General features: G+C 46.4%; 1 protein-coding gene across 2 annotated transcripts in view; it reads right to left on the bottom strand.

The window, feature by feature from the left end:
* LOC123760986 (DNA-binding protein SMUBP-2) overlaps positions 1–26,517 on the bottom strand; it is a 357,511-nt gene that overhangs the window by 274,120 nt on the left and 56,874 nt on the right. For both annotated transcript variants that reach the window (XM_069339475.1, XM_069339477.1), the window contains exons 8-10: positions 11,851–11,988; positions 6,466–6,604; positions 746–890 (exon numbers count right to left, since the gene is read on the bottom strand). In XM_069339475.1, coding sequence (XP_069195576.1) covers positions 746–890; positions 6,466–6,604; positions 11,851–11,988 — 422 coding nt within the window. The remainder of the gene's footprint in view (positions 1–745; positions 891–6,465; positions 6,605–11,850; positions 11,989–26,517) is intronic.

The raw sequence follows: 26,517 nt of genomic DNA, 5'->3' as shown, positions 1-26,517 counted from the left end.
AAAAATCAGTTGAAGTGGAATGCTGAGCTCGGGTGCACATTCTCTTAGAACCCATGGTGAAACTCCATCTGGACAAACTTCATTTTTCTTACTTAGCTCCTTGAGCAGTTTTTCCACTGTGTCTTTAGCCCTTAAACCGTGCAATACATACATTTACGACTGACGGTCTAGCACACGATTTAAAATGCCCTGCGAGGGATAGGGGAAGGTATAGTCCAGCCAAGGCCGATAGTAAACAAACGCGATCTTAAAAAAAAAATCATGGGTAACATATCCGGATGTGAGAGCCTCAGTACTGAATGAGCAACCAAGGCTGGTGCACACAGCATGAGCTAACAGCTTGTTAGCTCATCACCAGCAGTGCTGGTGATAATAAACTCTGATGCTTTCTTTCCTTTTAAATTTAGACTCTGAAGAGAGCCAACCTAAAATCTCCCTAAAACACTTAATTCCTTGACCATATTTTACTTCAAGCATTTATAATATTCCCAAGCAATGCTTGAAGTATGTGTCAAAGAGATATAAACAGTATTAATAAAATTCTGGTGATAGGTCTTCTGGTAACTGCAAGGTGATAGAATGCATGCTATATTTCCAAAGAATTAAACAAAATAAAAATAAAAAACTTGAGGATAGGCCTTCAAGATTTTCAAGGGACCCCCCTAACAATATCTATTGGACACTCTTGAGATCTTAATCCACCAATATACTGCACATCAAAATAACAACAATAGATTCAACATACCTATAATTCTCTCCATGAGTGTGTGTTCAAGCCCTTTTGCTGCAGCCTCAGTTGATATAATGGTTGGAGGAAGCTGACAATGGTCTCCTGCAATGATCAGCTTTGGTGCACGCAGAAGTGACAGGTAGCATGCAGCCTCGATTGCCTGGACAATAGCATAATTATTCGTAATATTATATTGGAATTAAAACATTGTTACTTTTGTAATACCATAAAACATTTAAGTGAATAAAATAAGTTTTCTTACTGGTCAGAAACCGGGCTGTGGGGACATTGATCCTGAATCACTACAAAGTAGCAAAGTACAGATATGCAATTTCATACCTTCACTATTTTTATACTAGTTACATGGTTTTTTTTACACCACCATTTGTTTTCCTTATATAATACAAATGACAGTTGTTGCATCTGTAAGGCATCCTATGCCATAAAAAGAAATTAGAACATTAGGAGCAAAAGGTTAATACTGTATTGTGCTCTGCAAATTCCACTGTATGGCATTAAAATAGCAATATCACCAGTCAAGCTTACTACAGTATATGAAATAACACACATTCCTTTTTTAATCCCTTTAACCGAACAATTCTAGCTTCACTTCCTTTTTTTTTTTTTTTTTTTTTAATTTTGCATATTATTAGCATTATTATTTATGTTAAAATAAACCCAGAGGGTCTAGACCAAATAGAGACCACATAAATAGGAAAATGAAACAAGATCTCAAAGCCACTCTCTGCCAAATCCTCAAGATTCCTCTATACCACTATAGTATACACACCTAACCCACACATCTGCAAAGGACAAGCATTGTCGTTGCCAATTCTTTATTTTCAGATTTGTGGGTTGGGTGTCTAATCTTCAGCCACGTTAATGTGATGCGTAATGTGCACTATAGTATAATTAATCATCAGGCATCCAATTTAATAAACTACTGTAGTTTACATTTTATTCCTATTGTAGACATACATCCTGCATCCACTACCTAACTCTCCTTGTCAACCACATATTTATTTATGTTCATCTCCTCTGTTAATTGTGCTTTACCACAGCATTTTCCAAACACTGTATCTGGTATAGCTTTCCTCCAATTTTTCTCATCCATTTTTAGGAAAATCATTGGAACAGGAAGTAGACTGTACTCAGCAACAGATGAATCATGGACAAAAAAACACCTGAGATTTTCCTTTAATGTAATTAAAATTACAAGGTTTAGTAATGAGGTGCTGCTCTTGGCTGTCCTCAGCTTATGGCACTGGTACTGTATGGGCACATTCAACACACCATGCTCCTGTGATAATCTCCACTCACTGGTGACAAGTACCATTCCAATGACTGTCTTGACTCATCAAGGGTGAGGGAGCATGTCAAGATCATAGATACACACACTTTACTAAGGCAAACTGCCCACAATCATAAGTGTGCTTTTTTACTATACCCTCATGAAAATATAAATTCCTTTGTTATATACGACAATTTGGCTCTTGCTTTGGGGTTACATTGCCTGGCAGTGCTAGGGATGACAATGTGAGTTACTGCTGAGGGTGCTGCTTTCTGCTCTATCATAGTGGGAGGGTCACTAGGTAATAGCTTAAGTTAAACTCGTGTCTCCCTTATCCATCTTTACCTCTGATGAGACCATTTGCAAAGCTCATTGTACCTGGACCTGGATTGCATCTGGATGGGGTTCTAGGAGTTTTTCTACTCCCTAATCCTGGCTCAGGACGAGGCTTGACTTGTGAGACCTTGGTCCAACAGGCTAATGCTTGGAGCGGCCTGCAGGCCCACATATCCACCACAGCCCGGTTGGCCCGGCATTTCCTGAAGACGTCCACGATTCTTCCAGCCATATTTCTTATGCTCGCAGGGTGTATATTGAACAACTGTGGACCTCTGATGATCATACAGTGTTCTCTGATTATGCTTATGGCACTTCTACTTTTCACTAGTTCTATTCTGCATTTCTTTCCATATCGTTCACTCCAGTTTGTTGTTATGTTACAGTATAGATTTGGGACCTGGCCCTCCAGTATTTTCCATATGTATATTTAGACACTGTCAGGCTTGAGTGGAGTAAAGTCACAAGAGCCTAGCATAGTGACATTGTTCTGGAGGTCTAAACTGTTACTGGCTCAGGGAAGACTTGACGAGCCTCAGCTTACAAGTGGAGATGTATACATATACTGTACAAGAATTTCATAATACAGTGGTACCTTGGAATACAAGTGTCCCTGAATACGAGTTTTTCGGAATACGAGTGTCCCTGAATACGAGTTTTTCGGAATACGAGCAGGATTTGCTCAGAAAATTTACGTCGGAATACGAGCGTTGCCTTGGAAGACGAGGGTGTTGACATGCGTACAGGCCGACCTAGCACGTGGTGACACATCGATCACCCCTCAGTTTACCAGTGACTTACGCCCAGTGACTATCCCGCCTGAATTCTTCATCAGAATTTACAGTGTTTTGTTGGATTTTTGGCCATTTGATCATAAAAGTTGTTATTATATATCTCACCATGGGTCCCAAGAAAGCCAGTGATAAGGATCAAGGCAAGAAATTGCTTGTGAGGATGACAATAGAGGAAAAACAAGAGATCATTCGGAAGCATGAAAATGGTACACGTGATGTTGAACTTTGTAGGCAGTACAACAAAGCCACGTCAACGATATGCATTATAATTGCCAAGAAAAAGAACGTTATGAGTGCTAAAGTGGCAAAAGGTGTAAGCACAATCAGGAAACAAAGACCACAAATACTTGAAGTGGAAAAGTTGTTATTAATTTGGATACATGACAAGGAGTTAAAGGGTGATAGTGTTTCAGAGGTCATCATCTGTGAGAAAGCCAGGGTATTTCACGAAGACCTTGTAAAGAAAAACCCCTGGAACGAGTGCAGATACGACAGACTTTAAGGCAAGCGGGGGAAGATTTGAAAATTTTTGAAAAAGAAGTGGTATTCATAATGCTGCGAGACGTGGGGAGGCTGCCAGCTCAGACAAACCAGCGGCTGAAAGATTTATTGAAGAATTTAAGAGAGTTTGCAGAGGCTGAAGGATACCTACCGCAACAAGTGTTTAATTATGACGAGACAGGACTGTTCTGGAAAAGATTGCCTAAGAGGTCATTACATTAATACATTACCAAGGATGAAAAATCATTGCCCAGACACAAGACTATGAAAGATAAGTTTACGCTTGTGCTGTGTTCAAACGCGAGTGGCGATTTGAAAATTAAACCCTTGCTTGTGTATCATTCTGAAAATCCAAGTTTTTTCAAACAGTATAAAGTGCAGAAAAACCAAATGTGTGTGATGTGGAGGGCTAATAATAAGGCATGGGTGACTAGGATTTTTTTTTTTTTTTTTTGGAGTGGGTAAATGAAGTGGTGTGTCCTGCCATAGAAAAATATCTGCAGGAGAAACATTTGCCACTCTGCTTCTCCTCGACAATGCTCCTGCTCATCCTCCAGGCTTGGAAGATGAATTGTTGCATAGATACAGTAATTTTCTCACAGTAAAGTTCCTTCCTCATAACACCACTCCTCCAATTCGGCGTATGGACCAGAAAATCATAGCAAATTTTAAAAAACTTTATGAAAGGGCACTTTTCCGGAAATGTTTTGAAGTGATTGAAGCCTAGTGATTGGCTCACCCTCAAAGAGTTCTGAAAACACCATTTTATTAACATTTGTAGTGCTTTAAAACTCATTGACAAAGCCTGGCAAGAAGTGACTCAAAGAACCCTGATCTCTGACTGGAGAAAATTGTGGCCTGAATGTGTGACAGAACTAGACTTTGAGGGGTTTGAGCCTGGAAATTATGTGCCTATTGTTGAGGAAATTGTTACTCTAGGCCAGCAAATGGGCTTGGAATTGGATGGTGATGATGTGGAGGAGTTGGTGGAAGAACACAATGAAGAACTGACCACCGAAGAACTCCAAGCCCTTCAAAAGGAACAGCAAGAAGATACATCTGAGGATGTTCCTCCAGTGGAGGAGGATGAGGCAGCAGCGAAAGTCCCTTCCGCAACCATTAAGAAGTGGTGTCAGATGTGGGAAGAAATGCAAACTTTTATTGAAACGACTCGCCCAGAGAAAGCTGTAGTAGGTCATTGCATTAATCTTTTCAATGACAATGTGATGCCTCACTACAGAGACATCTTGTGAAGAAGGGAAAAACAATCATCAATGGACTGCTTTGTTGTGAGAACATCGAGCAGTGAGAAACAACCAGGACCTAATGGTATGCAGGCAAAACGTGCCAGAGAATGTACTCCAGAGAGGTCCTCACTGCCTGATGTTATAATGGAAGGGGACTCCCCTTCCAAACAATAACACCTCTCCTCCTCCTCCTCCTCACCATCTTCCATACCCCAACAGCAGTCATCAGTAAGGGTAAGTAATAACTTGAACATACTTTGGTAGTGTAGATTTAGATGAATTAGGTATAAAATTTAGTTTGAAGCGAGGTTTTTACGTAGTCAGGAACAGATTAATTCATTTCCCATCATTTCTTATGGAGAAATTAACTTCGGTTTACGAGTTTTCGGAATACAAGCTGTCTCCAGGAATGGATTAAACTCTTAAACTGAGGTACCCCTGTATGCATACTATGGGCTTCAGAGAAATGGTGACGAATACTAGAACTTCATTACATTCACAACTACAGTATGTACAGACTATTATCTGTAACACCACACAAGTCTAAATGCTGTACTGAGGTGACAAAACTTATGAGTCGAGTGATATCTGCAAAACATTCTAAATACTGTACTAGAACACAAGAATGAAGGTAACTACAGAAGGCCTATTAGCCCATATGAGACATCTAGTATCTAGTCACAGCTACAATATTTTCTACTAAACTGGTAAAATCCACAACTGGATGTTAATTAAGAAAGCCACTCTCTGCTGGGCCCCTCAGTACCTCCCAATGCTACCTCAAGGAGCTACTGAGAGGCTCTCTCAGAAATAACACTAAATGATTGGAACATCTTGAGGTCATCTCGAGATGATTTCGGGGCTTTAGTGTCCCCGTGACCCAGTCCTCGACCAGACCTCCACTCCCCAGGAAGCAGCCCGTGACAGCTGACTAACACCCAGGTACCTATTTTACTGCTAGGTAACAGGGGCATAGGGTGAAAGAAACTCTGCCCATTGTTTCTCGCTGGCGCCCGGGATCGAACCCGGGACCACAGGATCACAAGTCCGGCGTGCTGTCCGCTCGGCCGACCGGCTCCCCTTTGATGCACATTGATGCAACTACAGTATATCTATTTAGTGCAGGCACTAATATTTTCCTGCTGCAAAGATGTACTTCAATTCTACTGAATGTTACTCAAGTTAGACATTATCCAATCTGTCCTCTTGAATAGTATACAGTACTGCATTTTGACATATAAATCCCCCAACGGCTAAATTATAATGACAAAATAAATTGACCAGCTGAAATATAAAATGACAAGTTGTCACATTTTCTATGTGTGGGCCCTCGGTTATGTTAGATTCTGGTTAATTTAGTACATCATTGTTGATAACTTGAGAGGACAGACTGCATTATCTATGGTTTCATCTAAATACAACAAGCATGACTGTTTTCTCATCTGAATCCAGTCCCAAAGCTGCAACTGATTTAATATAACCTACATAATAAAGTCAAGTCTCTGGTTCAAATAATAACAAATAACAATGCTTAACCACATTAAAACAAAACAAAAGACATAATACCTGTGAGCACTCGTCAATAACTACCACATCAAAGTGTTGCTGAGGCAGGTGCCTTAGAGGGCCATCATTACTGCTGCTGGTCAGAGTGGCAAGAATCACATCACAACTTAACAGCACTTGCTGGACCAGTCGACTCTCTCTGTTAGAAAAGAAAACAGTGCAGAATGTAATGAAATCAAAGTTTCTGGATGAGAATAGACAAGTACCTAATAGAACTCCACAACTGATGGCACCTAGTATTAGCATAGTATCTTCATGGAGCGATACTAGGCTGATACTAGGTGCCATCAGTCGAGGAGTTCTATTAGTCCTACGAGGGAAAATGAGCTCCTTGGTCCCCCCTCTGGAGAGGCACAGGAAGCAGTGGCACTTATGATAACATTTCTATGAATTTATTCATATCTGTCATCATCGAGGAAGCCATTCAGAAAATCAGTGAAACAAAACAAACCACTGTCAATTATATATGAGACTGCAGTCTAAAGAACCACCAAAAGAACTCCCCAACAATATAAATAAACAATAAAAAATTCACAAAACTAGTGCAAGCTAGTTTGCCCCCACCTTTTCCCCTAATTTTGGGGAGAAGGAGGGAGACAGCTCAGGTCAGTCAGCTGCTTCAGTAACAGATCAATCTTTTGATGATGACATCCCTCCCCTTCCTCCCCAATAACCTGTAAGAAGGGAGGGTGAATGCACCCACCGGGGCTCGCCCAGAAATTGAGGATTTCATTCTGGTTTTCTGGGGGGAGCCCCTTGTAGCTCCCTGAAGCTAACAACCCACTCAGAAGGAACAAATGGGCACCAGGAAGGAAGGAGCTCTGCAGAAAGCAAGATAAAAAAAAAACAGCATTGAATGTAATGAAACGCCATTTTTCTAGGCAAGTTCTGGAGGCTCTCTGGAGCTTATCGTACTAATGTATTTTATATTAGACCGGGACATTAGCTATGGAGTTCAAACCTACCAGGGACCAGTACCAGAACCTAGCCCCTTCAGAGAGGTTTCAGGGAGCAATGGCCCTGGGAAAACCCCATTGTGGTTGGGGTTTTTCCTTATCTGCCATCAACCGGGGTTAGGCACCCAGAAAGGTAGGCATAACAAAACAAACCCCAGATAGTAAGAAACTAAAACAAAAAAACGAACAGAGAGGAAGAAACTCCCTGCAATCCCAAGGAAACAAGCAAACAAGCAATTATCACAATTTACTGCCGCGCCGATCGTCCGCGCAGCCCTCCCCTCCCCGAGAGGAGGAGGGGGGGCCCCCGGACCTCACTGCGCTGGCTGCCTTCAGTTTGGAAACTAGGCTTCAATCGACACGAAAAAAAAAAGCCGATCGGATGGGAAGGAGGGTAGCCAGGGAGCCTCCGGGGCTCACGCAGAAAATGGCGTTTCATTACATTCAACGCTGGTTTTCTGTGGGGAGCCCCTGCGGCTCCCTGGAGCTACATACCCAAAGAGAAGGAAAATAGGGACTTATCCGGGAGGCGGCGGCCACAAACTCCTCAACGTGAAGTCGAGACAACTGGCTGCAACCTGCGACCCAAAGCAACACAAGAACGCCGAGGAGCAGGTACGTTTACCAAATAACGGCCAGCCAGGACCCTGTTCAACTTCAACACTCCAACACTCCAATGCACTGGGGTTGGTTCCATATTGTGCGTTGAATAGAGGTTGTACCGTACCTCCATTGCCACCCCGGAAGGGGGCAACCCCCAAAACTGCCCGAGTCTCAGAATCCTCTAAACCTCGACCCGACTCCAAAGCCCTCAGACGCTTCAGAGTCAGAAGCAAGGGGAAGGAAGGACCAGAATGAACAGCAACAGGAGAAGGATGAGGGAGTGCAGACTGAACCAAGGCTGAAGAGACCAACACCCCCATGTCTGGGATGCTATAAACAAAGCTGGGCAGCCTCGGTGCATCCAGGGAAGCAACCAGCCTAGCACATTGCAGTAACCTAGCATGCAACACCTGAGCCACCTGCACCCAGATAATATCATCAGTCGATTGGGTGAATTGAGTCACAAATTAGTAACAATGCTCGCAGGACTCAGGGTTGAAGGTGTCACCTACCCAACAGCCAGCATGACGGAGGCAAAAACAATGAGTGTCATCCTGAGACAAAGGGGACAGAGAAGCCCTCAAACTTGCACAAGGCGAGATGTAAGGGGTCGCATCCATTGGACCCCTTGCACCCCCACGGGGTTTTCCAGGACCCTGAGACTTAACGCTAAGGGTAAGCCCAGGCAGGATACCGCTAACCGGTGCCCAAATCTACCAATCAAACTGTTAAAAACTGAACCTTCGGGATGTGTCCACTCACGGGGGCCAAGCAGAGGGTACCACCAAAACACAGGTGGTCAAAACACTAATATAACAAGGAGGAAAGGGAAACAAAAGCAGACCCCCTCAGGGTAGAAACAAAAATGAAAAGAAAACCCCCACAAAAGGACAACATACCCAGGAGGAACAGAGCCAGCCACTACAGTAGGTGATAACTAGCTGTGCAGTACCCTGCACCCCTACCAGCACAAAACAGCCACTTACCCCAAGATAAACCCCCAACACTCCCAGGGCAGTCAATGACTGAGTAGCAAAAGACGAACAGAGGTGACTTGTGGAAGATAACCCCAAGCCCCAAGGGTGCTACTTACAAGACACTCAGGGAAGGGAACCCTAAGGACATGCAGCCCAAGTACCTGTGAAAATTACTCCCAGCTCGCACACCACCATAAGAGATGTACTGGACACAAGGCACAGCACAACACTGAGAGAATCAGGAGCTGGAGCAACACGACCGAGCCTCAAACACATCAGCCGAGAACTGGGATGTGGAGCTGCGCAGACAAGGGAGGGGGAGCTGCGCAGACAAGAGAGGGGGGAGCTGCGCAGACAAGGGAGGGGGAGCTGCGCAGACAAGGGAGGGGGGAGCTGCGCAGACAAGGGAGGGGGGAGCTGCGCAGACAAGGGAGGGGGGAGCTGCGCAGACAAGGGAGGGGGGAGCTGCGCAGACAAGGGAGGGGGGAGCTGCGCAGACAAGGGAGGGGGAGCTGCACAGACAAGCAGTGCGGCACGTGTGACGTCATGCTCATTTGCTCGTTTTCATTTGGGGAGTTCTGTCCATTTGTTAGTTTTCAGTAGTAGTTTTAACCTGAATAGGGGGTTTGTTTTGGGGCGGCTACCTTTCTGGGGTGCCTGGCCCGGTCGATGTCAGACATAGAATGCTCCAAATTCTAAGTAGGCCAGATAGCACTTCTATAGGCCATTGCTTCTAGCACCTCTCTGAGAGGGCCAGGTTCTGGCTCGTGGTCCCCAGTAGGCCTAGAACTCCAATCACACTGATGCCAAAGTCTAATAATATATATATTAGCCTGGATAGGTCCAGGGAGCCGAAGTGGCTTCCCCCCAAAAAAAATTTATAAAGTTTTATTTTTTAAACAGAGTGGTAGACAGTTGGAACAAGCTATGTGAGAAGGTGGTGGAGACCAAAACTCTCAGTAGTTTCAAAGTGTTAATTGACAGGGTACTGGGAAGATGGGACACCACTGTAGCCTAACTCTCATCCTGTAACTATACTAAGGAAATTACACCTGTTTATGTGGTAGCTTATACCGTGCATTTAATGTGACAGATCATGCTTCAAGTTTAATGTGATAGCTCACACCTTGTGTTTAATGTGATAGCTCACACCTTGTGTTAAATGTGATAGCTCACACACCTTGTGTTAAATGTGATAGCTCACACACCTTGTGTTAAATATGATAGCTCACACCTTGTGTTTAATGTGATAGCTCACACACCTTGTGTTAAATGTGATAGCTCACACACCTTGTGTTAAATGTGATAGCTCACACACCTTGTGTTAAATGTGATAGCTCACACACCTTGTGTTAAATGTGATAGCTCACACACCTTGTGTTAAATGTGATAGCTCATACACCTTGTGTTAAATGTGATAGCTCACACACCTTGTGTTAAATGTGATAGCTCACACACCTTGTGTTTAATGTGATAACTTACACCTTGTGTTAAATGTGATGCTAGTTCATGCCTTGTTTTAAATGTGATGCTAGTTCATGCCTTGTGTTAAATGTGATGCTAGTTCATGCCTTGTGTTAAATGTGATGCTAGTTCATGCCTTGTGTTAAATGTGATGCTAGTTCATGCCTTGTGTTAAATGTGATGCTAGTTCATGCCTTGTGTTAAATGTGATGCTAGTTCATGCCTTGTGTTAAATGTGATGCTAGTTCATGCCTTGTGTTAAATGTGATAGCTCATGCCTTGTGTTTATTTAATGTGATAGCTCACACATTGTGCTAGTGTAACAGATCACACCTTGTGTTTAATGTGATAAATCCCACCATATGTAATATGAGTACTCATGCCTCATATGATTGTGATTGTTCATACCATGTGTGTATTGTGATAGCTCACTCTTCAAATGAATGTGATAGTTCACACCAAGTGATTGTGACTGCTCACACATCAAGTGCCTGTAATGTATGGATCTCTTTGTAATAATGAATATTTTGAATACTTCTCAATTTATTTAACACTCCTTCCCCTCCCCCCAAACACAAGGGAGCCGGTAGCTGAGCAGACAGAACACTGGATGCGTGATCCTGTGGTCCCGGGTGCGATCCCGGGCGCTGGCGAGAAACATTGGGCAGAGTTTCTTTCACCCTGATGTTCCTGTTACCTAGCAGTAAATAGGTACTTGGGAGTTGGCTGTCACGGGCTGCTTCCTGGGGGTGGAGGCCTGGTCGAGGACCGGGCCGCGGGGATACTTAGCCCCGAAATTATCTCAAGTTATCTCAAGATAAGCTCCTAGTTCCTCACCACTTTGGCTGTCAACCAGCGTGGTTGACCAGTCCAGCAACAAGGAGGCCTGGTCGACGACCGGGCCGCAGGGTCGCTAAGCTTTGAGATCACCTCAAGGTAACCTCAAGGTAACCTCAAGGTAGGCCATGGGACAGTCTTGTGAGGGCCGTCAGGTCAGTCAGTGCTATTCGTAACAATATTTCCAAGACACACAATATTTAAAGAAAATTTTGGAGTGGTTACAGTGTTTCAATTATATGATGAGATGTACAATATTACAAATAGACATGGGGTTTATAAAATAATTAAATATCTGAACACTGCAGTACAGTAAATGCTTAACCACTGGATTGCACAGCTATTTACAAGTACAACATTGAGGTATGCATTGCTAGAAACATTACAGTTAACAAATCAAATGGGAAAAATCAACCTAGTGATTGGAGCACAAAAGGAAACAGATAGTGACTGGAGCAGTGCAAGGTTAAATCATTACTGGGTTGTTTCTTTTATCTCCATATATAATATTTATAAATATAATAAACAGAACTAATCTTGCCCATTACCTTTCACGAAGCTCCTTTCTAAATGTTTTTATTTCACTTCGAAGACGAAACCTTTTGCCTTTATCTCTTGCTTTTTTCAGCTGTCCCAGATGATCACTTATGTCACGGCGAATATCTTCCAAAATTTGAGATTCTTCACTGAAAAGTATAAAAGTAAACTGACAATACTATACTGTTTCTTAATTAAAGATACAAGTTCACAGATATGGAAATAGTGAAGATCTCCTCTCATTCAACTGTAGTTAAAAATAAACATAGCTTTAAATAAATATAAATCTTAAATCCATCTGAGAGTCAAAACCTGTACAAAAACATACCAAGTGAAGAAGTCGGTTGCTAAATTGGCAATAAAACAAACATGTACAGTTGACCCATACCTATCAGTGACTATGGGGGCGTGAGATCTAGCCCTTTATGCCTCGCTTCTGAGTCATATATATCTGGCACAATAATTACTTCTCTTAACGTTAATGTTTTCCTCATTTATTTTTAAAGTTGTGAATGGAATTGGCTACAACAAACTCCTCCAACTCCAATGCATTTTGCCAGCCAACTACCCATACAGGTAATTAGCACCACCTTACATCTCTGACTCAACTGCATGTTCAGCTCCCACTTGTGTCCCCTTGTCATAGCTTGCTTTTTTTTTTTTTTTAATAGGCTTCCTTTATCCACTTTACCTTATATGAAGTTATCATATCCCCCCTCTCATTTTTTTCTCTCCTATGAGGTTGTAAGGCCGAGTTCTCTCAACCTGTCTTCATAGCCGGCATTGCAAGTCAGGCACTAATCTAGCTGGTAACCCTCAGAACTTCAAGTTTCTGTTTCTGCTTCATAAGGTGTGGGTTCCATGCTGGAGCTGTATACTCAAGTAATGTTCTCACATAGTCAGTGTATATTGACTTGAAAGCTTCCTTGTTTAGATTCTTGAATGTTCTTATGTTTGCTACCTTCCCATATGCTGTTGTTGTTATCCTGTTCACATGTGCTTCAGGTGTTAGTGTTGGGATTATGTCTATTCTCAGGTCTTATTCCCTTAATGTATAAATAGAGGTCTACTGTTTCCCTTACCCATTCTGATTACTTTGTACTTATTTCGATTGAATTCCAGCAGCCAATTATCTGCCCACTCATGAAGTCTGTTAGGGTCTCCTTGCACCCTTCAGTCCTATTCAGTTCTTACTCTCCTCATTAAATATACATCATCTGCAAACAGTTCTATTCAGTTCTATTTACTCTCCTCATTAACCACTGCATTGCACAACGCACCTTGAGGCTCTTGACGGGTGGTGCACAATGCGCCTCAGGGCTCTCATAGGTATAGCGCATCATTCAAAACTCCCACGGCTACAGGGGTTCACGTCAGCTTCCTCAGGGCTCTCATGAACAGATGCCATTTAAAAAAAAATAGTGACCAACATTCCCGAGTGTGAAGGCCTCAGTACTGAGTGAGTAACCAAGGCTGGCACATGCAGCATGACCTAACAGCATTACTGTTCAGCTTGTGACCAAAGCATTGCCTAAAAATGTCCAAATATATATGTATTTGGTATTATTTAGCCATGATGGTATTATAGAAGAGATTGACTGTGATAAAGACTGTGTACACTGTTCAGATATCAGTGAGTAAATACTGTTCAAGATGTTCACAGCGCTAGCCACAGCACACTGCCATTATTTCGTCAGTCTAAAATTCTTCAAACGACTTCTCATGTTCCTTTACAAAATAAACATGTGGAAAATTATTCATTTACATGATTTAGTGAACAGGATTGTGGTGAGAATTAGCAATGTGGGAGGAAGAATATTGTTGGTGAGTGAGGGAGGATCGAGGGAGCGTCGTCTGCTGGCGGGTGTGTGGCAGCATGTTGTTATCTGGAATCACCATATCAGCTCAGTGGTTCGCTATGGTGAACACAAATGTAAATACTTACATATAATGTAACTGAAAACTCACACCCCAGAAGTGACTCGAACCCATACTGCCAGGAGCACTCTGCTGGCGTACAGGATCCCTTAACCGCTCGACCAACACGATCGGACAAAAGAGGATGGTAGCCGCGCCGCTGTCTGTGCAGCTCCACCCTCCCCGGAAGGGGAATGGGGAAGCCTCAGACCCCAACGCCGGCAATCCACACCCCAGTTCTGAGGCAGGATGTCAAGAAAACGCGAAAACCGCCAACCGGAGGGAGGGAGGGATGCCGGGGAGCCTCCGGGTCACACCCAGAAAATGGTGTTTCATTACATTCAACGCTGGTTTTCTGGGGGAGCCCCGTCAGCTCCACGGAGGTAACTACCAACAGAGGAAAGAAGAGGGACTCATCTGGGAGGCGGTCACTGCACGCCCCTCAACTCAAAACCGAGACAACTGGCTGCAACCGTCGACCCAAGGCGACACAGGTCCAACTAGGCCCAGGAACAAGTATGAGACAACGAGGAGCCAGGACCCTATCCGACCACCAAAAACCCTGCGCCCGAATGTCAAACCAGGCCACGTTGCCAAAAACAGCGTCAAGAGCCGCGAACTTACGAACGTCACGAGCACGGGAATAGACCACAGGCTGGCTAGCCGTAAGAATCCTGCGGACGACCTGGGAAACCTGCACCTGCGAACAGGGAAGAAGGTAAACCGGAACAACCCAAAACGCGTCCACGGACACAGAAGCCAAAGCCCGCAAAAAACGGCAGAGAACCGCCACGGGCCACAAAACACGATACATCCCCGGCCTAACCAACCATGCATCAAAAACCCAAGGACCCCTCCAGAAAACAGCAGTCTCAATCTTTGCCAGATAAGGAGACGGCTAGAGATGAACAAACCTACCGCCCCGACCGAAGGAGCAGAAAACCAGTATAGGAGGGGCCACCATAAACCGAGGAGAAGAAAGAAAAGAGCACTCTGCCCAAAGACCCGGACAGCACAGGCGGTGCATGAGCAGGCCGGAGATGAAACAACGCACGAGACAGCTTGCAGAACAGCTTAGAAGTAACATCAATACCGAACGCAAGTTAAGCGGCTCCGCCAGCGCCGTCTTATATGAAGCAACAGCATGCGGCAAAATGACGGCCCCGAACCCCCACAAGAGGAACAAGACAACGCCAACAAAACACAGCCACCTAAGAAGGGACAGAGGAGAAATCAAGATGAGAAAAGACAGAGGAGAAAAGAAAGGACCGCCAAAAACCCCCACACTGCCGCCAAGAAGAAGCATGCAGGTGGGACACTAGCAACCAAACCACCTGACCACCAACAGAAGGCGAGACTCGAGGCAGAGCCGAATGAGCTGAGGAAGAGGCGAAGCCGCAGGAAGACCCCGGGTGCGACCATCGAGCAGGCAGAGCCGTAAACCCGAACCAGCAAAGTAGGAGATGGAACGTCTGCCGTACCGAAAAACATCTCAATGCAAGCAAGCCGCCAAGAGGTTGGAGACCAAGACCCCGACAGACTCCAGAGAAGGGACACCGCGAGACTCCGAAAACGCCAACAGGCCGGGAAAGCCAAGAACCAGAATCAAAACCTGGCAATAGGAGAGTCAAAAGGCACAAACAAAACACTCAACGTGTGGGACAAAAGGAAGCTGAGGAACGAAGAAGGTAGGCAGCAAACGGGAACTAAGGGACCGGACCAGCACCAAAAGCCGCTGGACATGTCCCAACACGTGCTCGGGAGACAGAAGATCCAGAGGGGGCATGACCACCACAAGCAAAATCCTCAGAGGAAGCGACAGGGTAGAGAAATACAAGGCAAGGAACACATGGGGCACACGTAACGGGGAAAACATGTTGAACTGAATGCCCAAATGAGCCGTAGAAGAGAGAGAAGAAGCACACCAGTGTCTGTAGGAGACAATAGGAGTGCATGAGGAAGGGATGTGGCGGAGGCCAACCCCACACCCAGCGTCAAGTGCAGAGAAGATAGCCTAGAAGGCTCAAGAACCTGTACAAAAGTCAAATGACAGGCAAGAGGCGGGACTAAGAGCCAAAACTCATCCCTAGCAAGCACAACTACGGGAGTACAGAGAATCCAATGTACATGGAAAAGCGAAGCCTGGTACAGCAAGACCGGCAAGGAATGAGGGACCCAGAAAAGTCATGGGAACAAAGAACCCAAACAAAGAAGGCCCCAAGAAGAAGCACGGAAGGGCCAAACAAAATGCCACAACCATACCCCAACACGCAAATGCAGCACCAAAACCGCAGCAAAAGTCACCACACAATACCCCTGGACACAGGAACATGTACCACATAGCAGGCACCTCCACCTTTGTACCTTGGAACATGGTGGAGGTGGGGCCCCGAAACACAAGCATGGGTGGACATGCATTGGAGAGGGACTGGATGGGCATAGTCAGGAGCCGCCTCGTAAGGGCCAAGAGGCCTCCTGCAGTCACCTGTGTTCTGACGTTTGAATCGGAAGGTAAGGAACAAGAGCCGCCAAGTATGGACCAATAGGCCCGCTGCAGGCACCCCTGTTTGTATGTTCTATGTTCTCATGTACGTATGTACTCCCATTCGTACCCCCAAAACGAACCAGCGCCTGGACGAAGGAGACCCTGGACCGCATTAACTCACCTGCAGAACATAGGCACGGAAGGGTCATGACAATGTTACTAGTTTGGTGCTGCCGGAAGCAGCGAGGGTATCATGCACTCGCAGCCCAGAAAAACGGGAGCACCATCCGCATAAGCAGGCCAGAGCCACTCATGTAGGAGAAGAGTAAGGAAGAGGCGAAGGAGGTACCCCCCCAAAATGCAGAGAAAACCTGGCGTCCTCCCCTATAGCGGCACTCCAGAACACCCCCAAGAGCAACGGGGCATGACTGGAGAAAGAGAAGAGTGAGAGGCAAAGCACTCGAGAGAAAATAGATGGAGAACACCAGCACTTGTGCACAACGCCCGAACCAAAGCAAACTCCCACGGCACATGCACAGGACACAAAAGAAAAGTAGCCCAACAGTTTGTACCCCAAGTGATTCGCTTAAGAGAAGAAACAGCCCAACACACGGGAACAGAAGCCAAAAAAAGAGTAAGCAACGACACACATAGCCGGCTCATTTAATGAAAATAATGAACCAAATTGGAACCCAACCGGGCTACCAAGAGCCCAATTGGGCTACAAGTACCCCAACCGGGCCACAAGTAGTCTGATCTGGCATCCCGGACCAGGAGTATGGAAGGAAAACGAGCAGTGCCGAGACAGCACGGAGAGAAGATACATATACAAAACAATGAGACAGGGCCAAAAACCACGAGGAAACACAGAAGAGGACCAACAAGCCCTAAAAAGGACTGGAGGGAAGCCTCACCAAAAGACAACAGACGTTCCAATAATATGAGAAGGAGCAAAAACCATCCTGAACCTTCGAGAACACAGAAGCAAGTACAAATGACGAAGGCATAGAAAAGGCCCAGTCGCACCCGAGACCAAAAGTCATGCAGAACCCCAAGAAGAGGGGAACATGACAGAAGTCCCGTCCCAAGAAAAAGGGGGGTGAATAACGGAGAAGAGCACCTACCGACAAGATGAAACCAACGGGCTTAAGGGACAAGGAACCAAGCCCGGGGAGGGGCCGACACCAACAACTCGTGTGGAGAGTGGGGAAGGAAAAACCACATTCCGTGCTACCGCAAGCCCCGCTCAGAAGGTAGAAAAAAAAAACGGCGGGGTTCAAAGGGGCCTGAGGCCCCCCAAGTCAGCTCCTCCCCCAGCCCCGGGAACCCACACGGCAGGCCCTGGGGCCGAGCCGTCCCCCAAAGCCCCAGCCTCACAAGAAAAAACCGGGGCAGCCGTGAAAAGCACAAAGACAAAACAAATAACAACACGGCAGACAGACAACACGGCTGGAGAAACAGGCTCGAATACCCCCATCGCTACCCCGGAAGGGGAATTCCCTGAGACCAATCGAGTCTCAAAACCATGGAAGCCCCGCCCTGACCCTGAACCCACAGGCAGGAAGGACCCGGAGGCAGGGAGGAGGGGGGGGGGACCCCGACACGACCACCAACCAAAACAGGGCAGCCTCGGAGCTTCAGAGGAGCAAACAACCTAGCGCGTTACCACCAAAACCCTAAGTGCAAGGTCCGTGCTGCCTGCACCACATAGTCAGCATAAGACCGGGTAACCGAGTCACAAACAAGCAACAAAACTCGAAGGACTCAGGGCTGAAGGTGTCACCGACCCCACAGGCAGCAGACAGAGGCAAAACCGAGACAGTCACCCTGAGACAAGGAGACAGAGCAACCCTTGAACTCGCACAAAGCGAGAGGGGAACTCCAGGGCTATATTCATCGAGCCCACGCTCCCCCTAGGGGTTTCCCAGGGTCCTGAGCGTTTACTATAAAAGGACTCGTGCTCAGGTAATCCCAGGCAGGGTACTGCTAACTGGCGCCCATGTCTACCAAACAACTTTCTAAGAGCTGAGCCCCCGGGACATGTACACTCATGGGGACCTAGCAGGAGGAACCACCGGAAGAAGGAAGAGAACTCGGTACAAAAGGGGAAAAGACCAAAGGCAGACCACCCCACCAGGAAGATAAAAAAAAAAGAAAAAGAAAACCCCACAAGAGTACAGCGTACCCAGGCGGAACAGAGCCAGTTGCCATATAGGTGAAAACAAGCTGTGCAGTATCCTGCGCCCCTACCAGTGCAAACTGCCCCTTACCCTAAGGCGAACAAGGGAGACAGAGCCCCCATCACACAAAGGGTGGCCGAAAATCAAGCAGTAAACAGCCTAGCAGAAGCAGGACCCAAGGAACTTGTGGAAGGGAACCCCAAGCCCCAAGGGCAGTACTTACAGGGCACCTAGGGAAGGGAACCCTAGGCGCATGCAGCCCGAGTACTAGAGACTCACTCCTTTCTCACGCACCACCTAGAAGAGACACTACACTCTAGGTACAGTGCTGAAACAACCACTGGAGCCGGAGCGCACAACCGGTGCCTTTAGCATCAGCCGAAGAACTGGGGTGTGGATCGCAGGTGTGGGGGTCTGGGGCTTCCCCTTACCCCTCCCTGGGAGGGGGGAGCTGCACAGACAGCGGTGCGGTGACGTGTGACGTCATGCTAGTTTGCCCTTATCTTTTTTGGGAGTTCTATCCAATAGTTCGGCGTTAGGTAGCAAATTTAACCAGAATAGGGGTTTGTTTTGGGATGCTTACCTTTCTGGGTGCCCGACCCGGTCGATGGCAGACATAGAATGCTTCCAACCACAAGACATGCTACTAAGTGGCTCCCAGAACTGAAGGGCAAGAGCTACGAGGAGAGGTTAGAGGCATTAAATATGCCAAAACTAGAAGACAGAAGAAAAAGAGGTGATATGATCACTTCATACAAAATAGTAACAGGAATTGACAAAATTGATAGGGAAGATTTCCTGAGACCTGGAACTTTAAGAACAAGAGGTCATAGATTTAAACTAGCTAAACACATATGCCGAAGAAATATAAGAAAATTCACTTTCACAAAGAGTGGTAGACGGTTGGAACAAGTTACGTGAGAAGGTGGTGGAAGCCAAGACCGTCAATAGTTTCAAAGTGTTATATAACAAAGAGTGCTGGGAAGACGGGACACCACAAGCGTAGCTCTCATCCTGTAACTACACTTAGGTAATTACCACATGGGGGGTTTCTATAGGCCATTGCTTCCCTTGCCTCTCTGAGGGGGCCAGGTTCTGGTTTGTGGTCCCTGATAGACCCACAGAACTCCATACACATGGCTGATGCCAAAGTCTGACATTAGCATATCAGCCTGTATAGCTCCGGGGAGCCGACGGGGCTCTCCCCAGAAATACCGTTTGATTGATCGTAGAATATAATATAATATAATACCTGTCATATATATGAGCCCCATGATTTTGAGCACAGCAATGTTCCACACATTGAACTATATAAATTCCACAAATTACACACTTTTGAAAAATATTACAGCAAAAAAACAGAGAAAAAACGAATGAGAAACATCAAAATAATTGTGAAACATTATATTCGCAACAGCTGCTGCCCCACGAGGTGGTGAGGCCTAGTGACTTTGAGCGCTCCATCGCTCAGCGCCCATAATTTGCTTAACTTCCCAGCTCCATCGTGGCTAATGTATGTCACATACAATATATTTTTTTTATAGATTGCCTGTGATCAGAGACTGCATTTTCACAATATAAGAAGAGAAAATAATTTTTGGAAAGAATTTATTTTTGGCGCACAATGGGTTTGTCATATTTTAATGCAGTGCAGTGCAGTGGCTAACTTTGCATCATCTGCAATCATCATCATATACAAGCTCACTTCCTCTGCAAGGTCATTTACATAAACAAAAAACCAGCGTTGAATGTAATGAAACGCCATTTTTAGCTCAGTGAAGCTATCAAACTGACATGTGCCTTATTAGTTTTATGTCATCAGTCCCAGAAGTTCTAGTGTTTACCGTGGGGCCACAAGCCAGAAACTGGCCTCCTCAGAGAGGTGCAGGGAGCAATGCTCATATAAGCACTCAACATTTAGAGTTGTCCAGTCTGCCATCGACCAGGGAAAGCACACAGAAAGGTAGGTGAAACAATACAAGCCCTCTACTGGTGAAAATTGCAACATACGTCTGAACAAAGCCAAAGAACTACCCCCCCTAAAAGAAAACCAACTAGCAATTCGAAATCCAACCAACGTGCCCGCTCATTAGCATGCCCCCTCCCCCCTTTTCTCGCTCGCTAGCGAAAAGCTCGCTCAGGCTAGCTGGCTGCTCATCCCACCAGTTCGTAGAATGATGAAAAACTGCCAACCGGAAGGAGGGAGGGTGTTAGGGAGCATCCGGGAATCACCCAGAAAATGGCATTTCATTACATTCAATACTGGTTTTCTGTGGGGAGCCCTGTCGACTCCCTGAAGCTAGCTACCCACAGATCAGTAAAAGAGGGACTTACCCGGGAGGCAGCAGCACTGCAGGTCTCAAGACGAAGATGAGACCACAGGCCACAACAGATGTCCGAAAGCAACGCAAGGCCAGAGTAGGCCCGGAATGTCGACAAGATACCCGGCACCTAGAATCCTATTTGACCTCCAAAACCCCCTGTGACCAATCGTCAACCCAAGACATAATCCCAAACACAGCAGCGAAAGTAGCATAGGTCCTCACATCATGGGCACGAGGGTAGACCGCAGGCTGGCTAGACTTGATAACCCCACGGACAACCTGAGAAACACGAGTCTTGGAACAGGGAACCAGAGGGCATCCACATGCACCGAACCAGTGGCCCGGAGGGAGCGACGTAAAGCAGCCACTGGTCACAAGACATGATCCACCACCGGCGTGGATATTTGAAAGGCATCCAAAACCAACGGACCCCTCCAGAAGCCCGCCATCCCATTCTGTGCCAGAAAAGAAGAATGCTTTAAACAAACAAAACGACCACCTGGACCAAACAAACAGAACCCTCGGAGAAGAACATGAAGCTCCCCAACCCGACCCTAGAGGCCACGGCCAACAAAAGCAGGGCCTTCCAAAAGCAATCCCGAACCACAAAAGCCACAACGAAGCAAGGAGAAAAAAACAAAAGAAAGAACTCGACCCAAAGACCAAGAAGGCTCAGGCGGTGCATGAGCAGGCCAGAGGTGAAAAAATGCACGAGAAAGCTAGCAGAATGGAGCAGAAGTAACACCCACCCCGAACGCTAGCAGCAGTGGCACCACAACAGCCATACGATAAGAGCAACACTATTAGGCACGGGATGCCGATCCAGAAAAAAAACAAGAAAGAAAATAAAAGCAAACTGGTCCAAAACCGACGAAGAGAAAGAAAATGGCAGAAAGACTGCCAAGAAACTTCATACAGTCACTGAAAAGAAGACCGCAGGTGGGACACCATCAAAGAAACCACCTGATCATCATACAAATGGCTATCAACATGGGTCAGAAAGACGAGACACTTAGAGTGAAGCAGTAAGGCGAACCAGCAAGGTACCTCACAGTCCCAACCTGCTGAAAGAGGCGGAGCCACAGAAAAATGCCCAGGTTCGAACACCAAGCAAGCAGCACCTGAAACCAAGGCTGGGGCCAGCCATCATGGAGCCAGGACTACCACTCACCCCCAATATGAATCTAGCTGAGCCAGAACCAGGAGCAACAGCTGGACCTAGGGGAAGAGGTACAGGAACCCCCACCTCGAACAATCCTGCCAAAAAGTGTCTACCGTGAGGGGCCTCACAATCAAGGAATGGCGCCACGTACAATGGGAGACGCTGAGACCATGTCGATGTGAAGAGGTCCACCTCCGGGTGTGCATATGTCCAACAAAGCTAAAGGAAGGTGACCCCGTCGTCCGTCCATTCCATGGAAAGCGGAATGAAGGGTGACAGGCCGTCTGCCAGGACTTTGGACACACCTTGAATGTGAATGACGTGGAGAGCTAAACCCTGAGAATTCAGCAAAAGAGCTGCTTGATACCTGCTTGATGGGGTTCTGGGAGTTCTTCTACTCCCCCAAGCCCAGCCCGAGGCCAGGCTCGACTCATGAGAGTTTGGTCCACCAGGCTGTTGCTTGGAGCGGCCCGCAGGCCCACATACTCACCACAGTCCGGCTGATCCGGAATTTCTCTTAGAAAACAGTCCAGTTTTCTCTTGAAGATGTCCACGGTTGTTCCGGCAATATGTCTTATAGTTGCTGGGAGGACGTTGAACAACCGCGGACCTCTGATGTTCATACAGTGTTCTCTGATTGTGCCTATGGCACCTCTGCTCTTCACTGGTTCAATCTTGCATTTTCTTCCGTATCGTTCACTCCAGTACATTGTTATTTTACTGTGTAGATTTGGGACCTGGCCCTCCAGTATTTCCCATGTGTATATTATTTGGTATCTCTCTCGACTCCTTTCTAGAGAATACATTTGGAGAGCTTTAGAGACGATCCCAGCTACCCCCAAAGTGACCAGCCCCAAAGCCACGAACCGAAAAGGAGACCCTACCCCCCATCTCTGGTTGAGACAATGAACCATGGGGAAGCAGTCCAAATAGAGCCAGATCACCAAGCCCCAAGGAAGCCGGATCCGTCGCAGGGCTTGCCACACAGCTGCAAACTGCCGCACCATGCTGTGAGATCGAAGGAAGGATGGCGCCCATCGCTTCTGGCCGCCCTGGTCACAAAGCCTCAACTGAGAGGCAAGGCATCTGTGAACACATTGAGCAAGGGGATGAGGAAGGCATCATGGTACCGAACCCCAAAAACCCGGAAGAGGAAGCCGGAGATGGAGCAACCAACGCAAGGACACCGGGAAACAAACCCAGCGAACGCAGGAGCTGCGAAAAAGGCCACTCCGATTATACCAGAAAAGCCTTTGAAATAAACCCTGCCCAGCAGATAAACCAGCAGGGCAAAGTGCAGGCTCCCGCACAGCTGCTTGAGCAACTGCCGTGTCACCCAGGTCCCCTTCAACAGCTGAAGGTGGGACCGCAATAGGAGCAAAGCCGCAGGGAGAGAAACGGACACAAACGGAGGCGGGGCCCCGGGACTAACTGAAGCATGGGTCGGACATGCATACGAGTGGGACTGGATGGATACAATGAGGAGCTGTCTGGCATGGGCCAAGAGACCCCCTGGCAGAACCTGTGTCCTGCTGTTTCTACATTCGCACTCCAAAAACCAAGAATCAACCCCTGGCTGAAAGACGCCAGATCGCATAAACTCACCTGCAGAACAGAGGCATGAACGTGTCACAACACAACGTAGCCGAGAAGATGCTGGGAGCACTGCCAGGGGAAGAAGGCCCGAGCCGCACACGCAGAAGGGAAGGGGAGAGGCGAAAGAGGCACCCCGCATCCATAACATGGGAAAAAACCCGGCATCCGCCCCATAACCGCAACGCAGAACACCCCAGTACCTACGGGGCATGGACTGGAGAAGCGAGAAAAACGAGAAGCGAAGCACCCGAGAGAAAATGGACACAAAATACGAGCACTCGTGCACACCGTGCAGGTTTACGTGCAGGTAAAGGATAATATCCAGAGATTGAAAATGGGAAACAGATTCACGGAAAATGAAAAGGAAATGTGTGAAACATTAAATGAAAAGTTCCAAAGTGTGTTTGTACAAAATGAAATCTTCAGAGAACCAGACACAATAAGAATTCCAGAGAACAACATAGAGCGGATAGAGGTGTCTAGAGATGAAGTGGAAAATATGCTAAAGGAGCTCGGGAAGAACAAAGCAGCTGGCCCAGATGGCGTTTCACCATGGGTTCTGAGAGAATGTGCATCTGAGCTCAGCATTCGACTTCACCTGATCTTTCAGGCATCCCTGTGTACAGGAATCGTAGCAGACGTGTGGAAACAGGCTAACATAGTTCCAATCTACAAAAGTGGCAGCAGGGAAGACCCCCTCAATTACAGACCTGTATCATTGACAAGTGTAATAGTGAAAGTATTGGAAAAGCTAATCAAAACTAAATGGGTAGAACACCTGGGGAGAAATGATATAATATCAGACAGACAGTATGGTTTTCGATCTGGAAGATCCTGTGTATCGAATTTACTCAGTTTCTATGATCGAGCCACAGAGATATTACAGGAAAGAGATGGTTGGGTTGACTGCATCTATCTGGACCTAAAAAAGGCTTTCGACAGAGTTCCACATAAGAGGTTGTTCTGGAAACTGGAAAATATTGGAGGGGTGACAGGTAAGCTTCTATCATGGATGAAAAATTTTCTGACTGATAGAAAAATGAGGGCAGTAATCAGAGGCAATGTATCGGAATGGAGAAATGTCACAAGTGGAGTACCACAGGGTTCAGTTCTTGCACCAGTGATGTTTATTGTGTACATAAATGATCTACCAGTTGGTATACAGAATTATATGAACATGTTTGCTGATGATGCTAAGATAATAGGAAGGATAAGAAATTTAGATGATTGTCATGCCCTTCAAGAAGACCTGGACAAAATAAGTATATGGAGCACCACCTGGCAAATGGAATTTAATGTTAATAAATGTCATGTTATGGAATGTGGAATAGGAGAACATAGACCCCATACAACCTATATATTATGTGAGAAATCTTTAAAGAATTCTGATAAAGAAAGAGATCTAGGGGTGGTTCTAGATAGAAAACTATCACCTGAGGACCACATAAAGAATATTGTGCAAGGAGCCTATGCTATGCTTTCTAACTTCAGAATTGCATTTAAATACATGGATGGCGATATACTAAAGAAAGTGTTCATGACTTTTGTTAGGCCAAAGCTAGAATATGCAGTTGTTGTGTGGTGCCCATATCTTAAGAAGCACATCAACAAACTGGAAAAGGTGCAAAGACATGCTACGAAGTGGCTCCCAGAACTGAAGGGCAAGAACTACGAGGAGAGGTTGGAAGCATTAAACATGCCAAAACTAGAAGACAGAAGAAAAAGAGGTGATATGATCACTACATACAAAATAGTAACAGGAATTGATAAAATCGACAGGGAAGTTTTCCTGAGACCTGGCACTTCAAGAACAAGAGGTCATAGATTTAAACTAGCTAAACACAGATGCCGAAGAAATATAAGAAAATTCACCTTCGCAAATAGAGTGGTAGACGGTTGGAACAAGTTAAGTGAGAAGGTGGTGGAGGCCAAGACCGTCAGTAGTTTCAAAGCGTTATATGACAAAGAGTGCTGGGAAGACGGGACACCACGAGCGTAGCTCTCATCCTGTAACAACACTTAGGTAATTACACTTAGGTAATTACACCGCCCAGACCAAAACCAACTCCCACGGCTCACGCGCACAACCTGCTCGGTGGGAAGGCGCCCACATGGACTACTGCACAAGAAAAGTAGCCCAAACAGCCCATGACCCGAGGGATGGGCGCAGGGGCAGAAACAGCCCAGCGCACGGAAACAGGAGCGAAAACAGGAAGCAGTGACATACATATCCGGTGAATGTAAGGAAGACAAGGAACAAATCCGGCAACCCAATTGGGCTACAAGTAGCCAAAACTGGCACCCCGGACAAGGAGTATGTAAAGAAAACGAACAGTGCCGAGATCGAGGACGAAGAAAAACACAGGAACAAAAGAGCGAGACAGGACCGAAAACACAGAATAAACCCGGAAGGGGACCAACAAGCCCAGAAATGACTGGAGGGAAACCGCACCGAAAGATGGCAGACATTCCAATAATACGGGAAGTAGCTAAAACCTTCCCGAACCTTCGATCACACACACAAATAATCAGAAATCACGAAGGCTCATAAAAGCACAGTCGCACACGAGACCAAAAGTCCTGCAGAACCCCCCAAAAAGAAAAGGGGAACATGACAAGGAAGTCCCGTCCCAAGAAAAGGTGAAAAAAACGCAAAAAACACCCACAAACAGGACGGAACCAACGGGCTCAAGGAACAAGGAACCGAGCCCGGGGGAGGGGCCAACGCCCAACAACTCATATGAAGAGGGGGAAGGAAAAAACCCCACTCCCCATAACCTCAAGCCCTGCTTGAAGGGGTAGAACAACCCAAGAAAGGACCAACAGGGTCCCGGGCCCCCCAGGCAGCCCCTCCCCAGCCCCAGGAACCCACACGTCAGGCCCCGGAGCCGAGCCGTCCCCCCCAAAGCCCTGGCCTCAAGAAAAACCGGGGCAGCCATGAAAAATACCAAGGAAGGGAGTCCACTGGCAGACTCATACAACACGGCTGGAAGAACAGGCTCGAATGCCCTCGT

The sequence above is a fragment of the Procambarus clarkii genome, chromosome 41, assembly GCF_040958095.1.
Source record: "Procambarus clarkii isolate CNS0578487 chromosome 41, FALCON_Pclarkii_2.0, whole genome shotgun sequence".
Classification (NCBI taxonomy): domain Eukaryota; kingdom Metazoa; phylum Arthropoda; class Malacostraca; order Decapoda; family Cambaridae; genus Procambarus; species Procambarus clarkii.
This window is presented reverse-complemented; position numbering and strand designations above follow the sequence as displayed.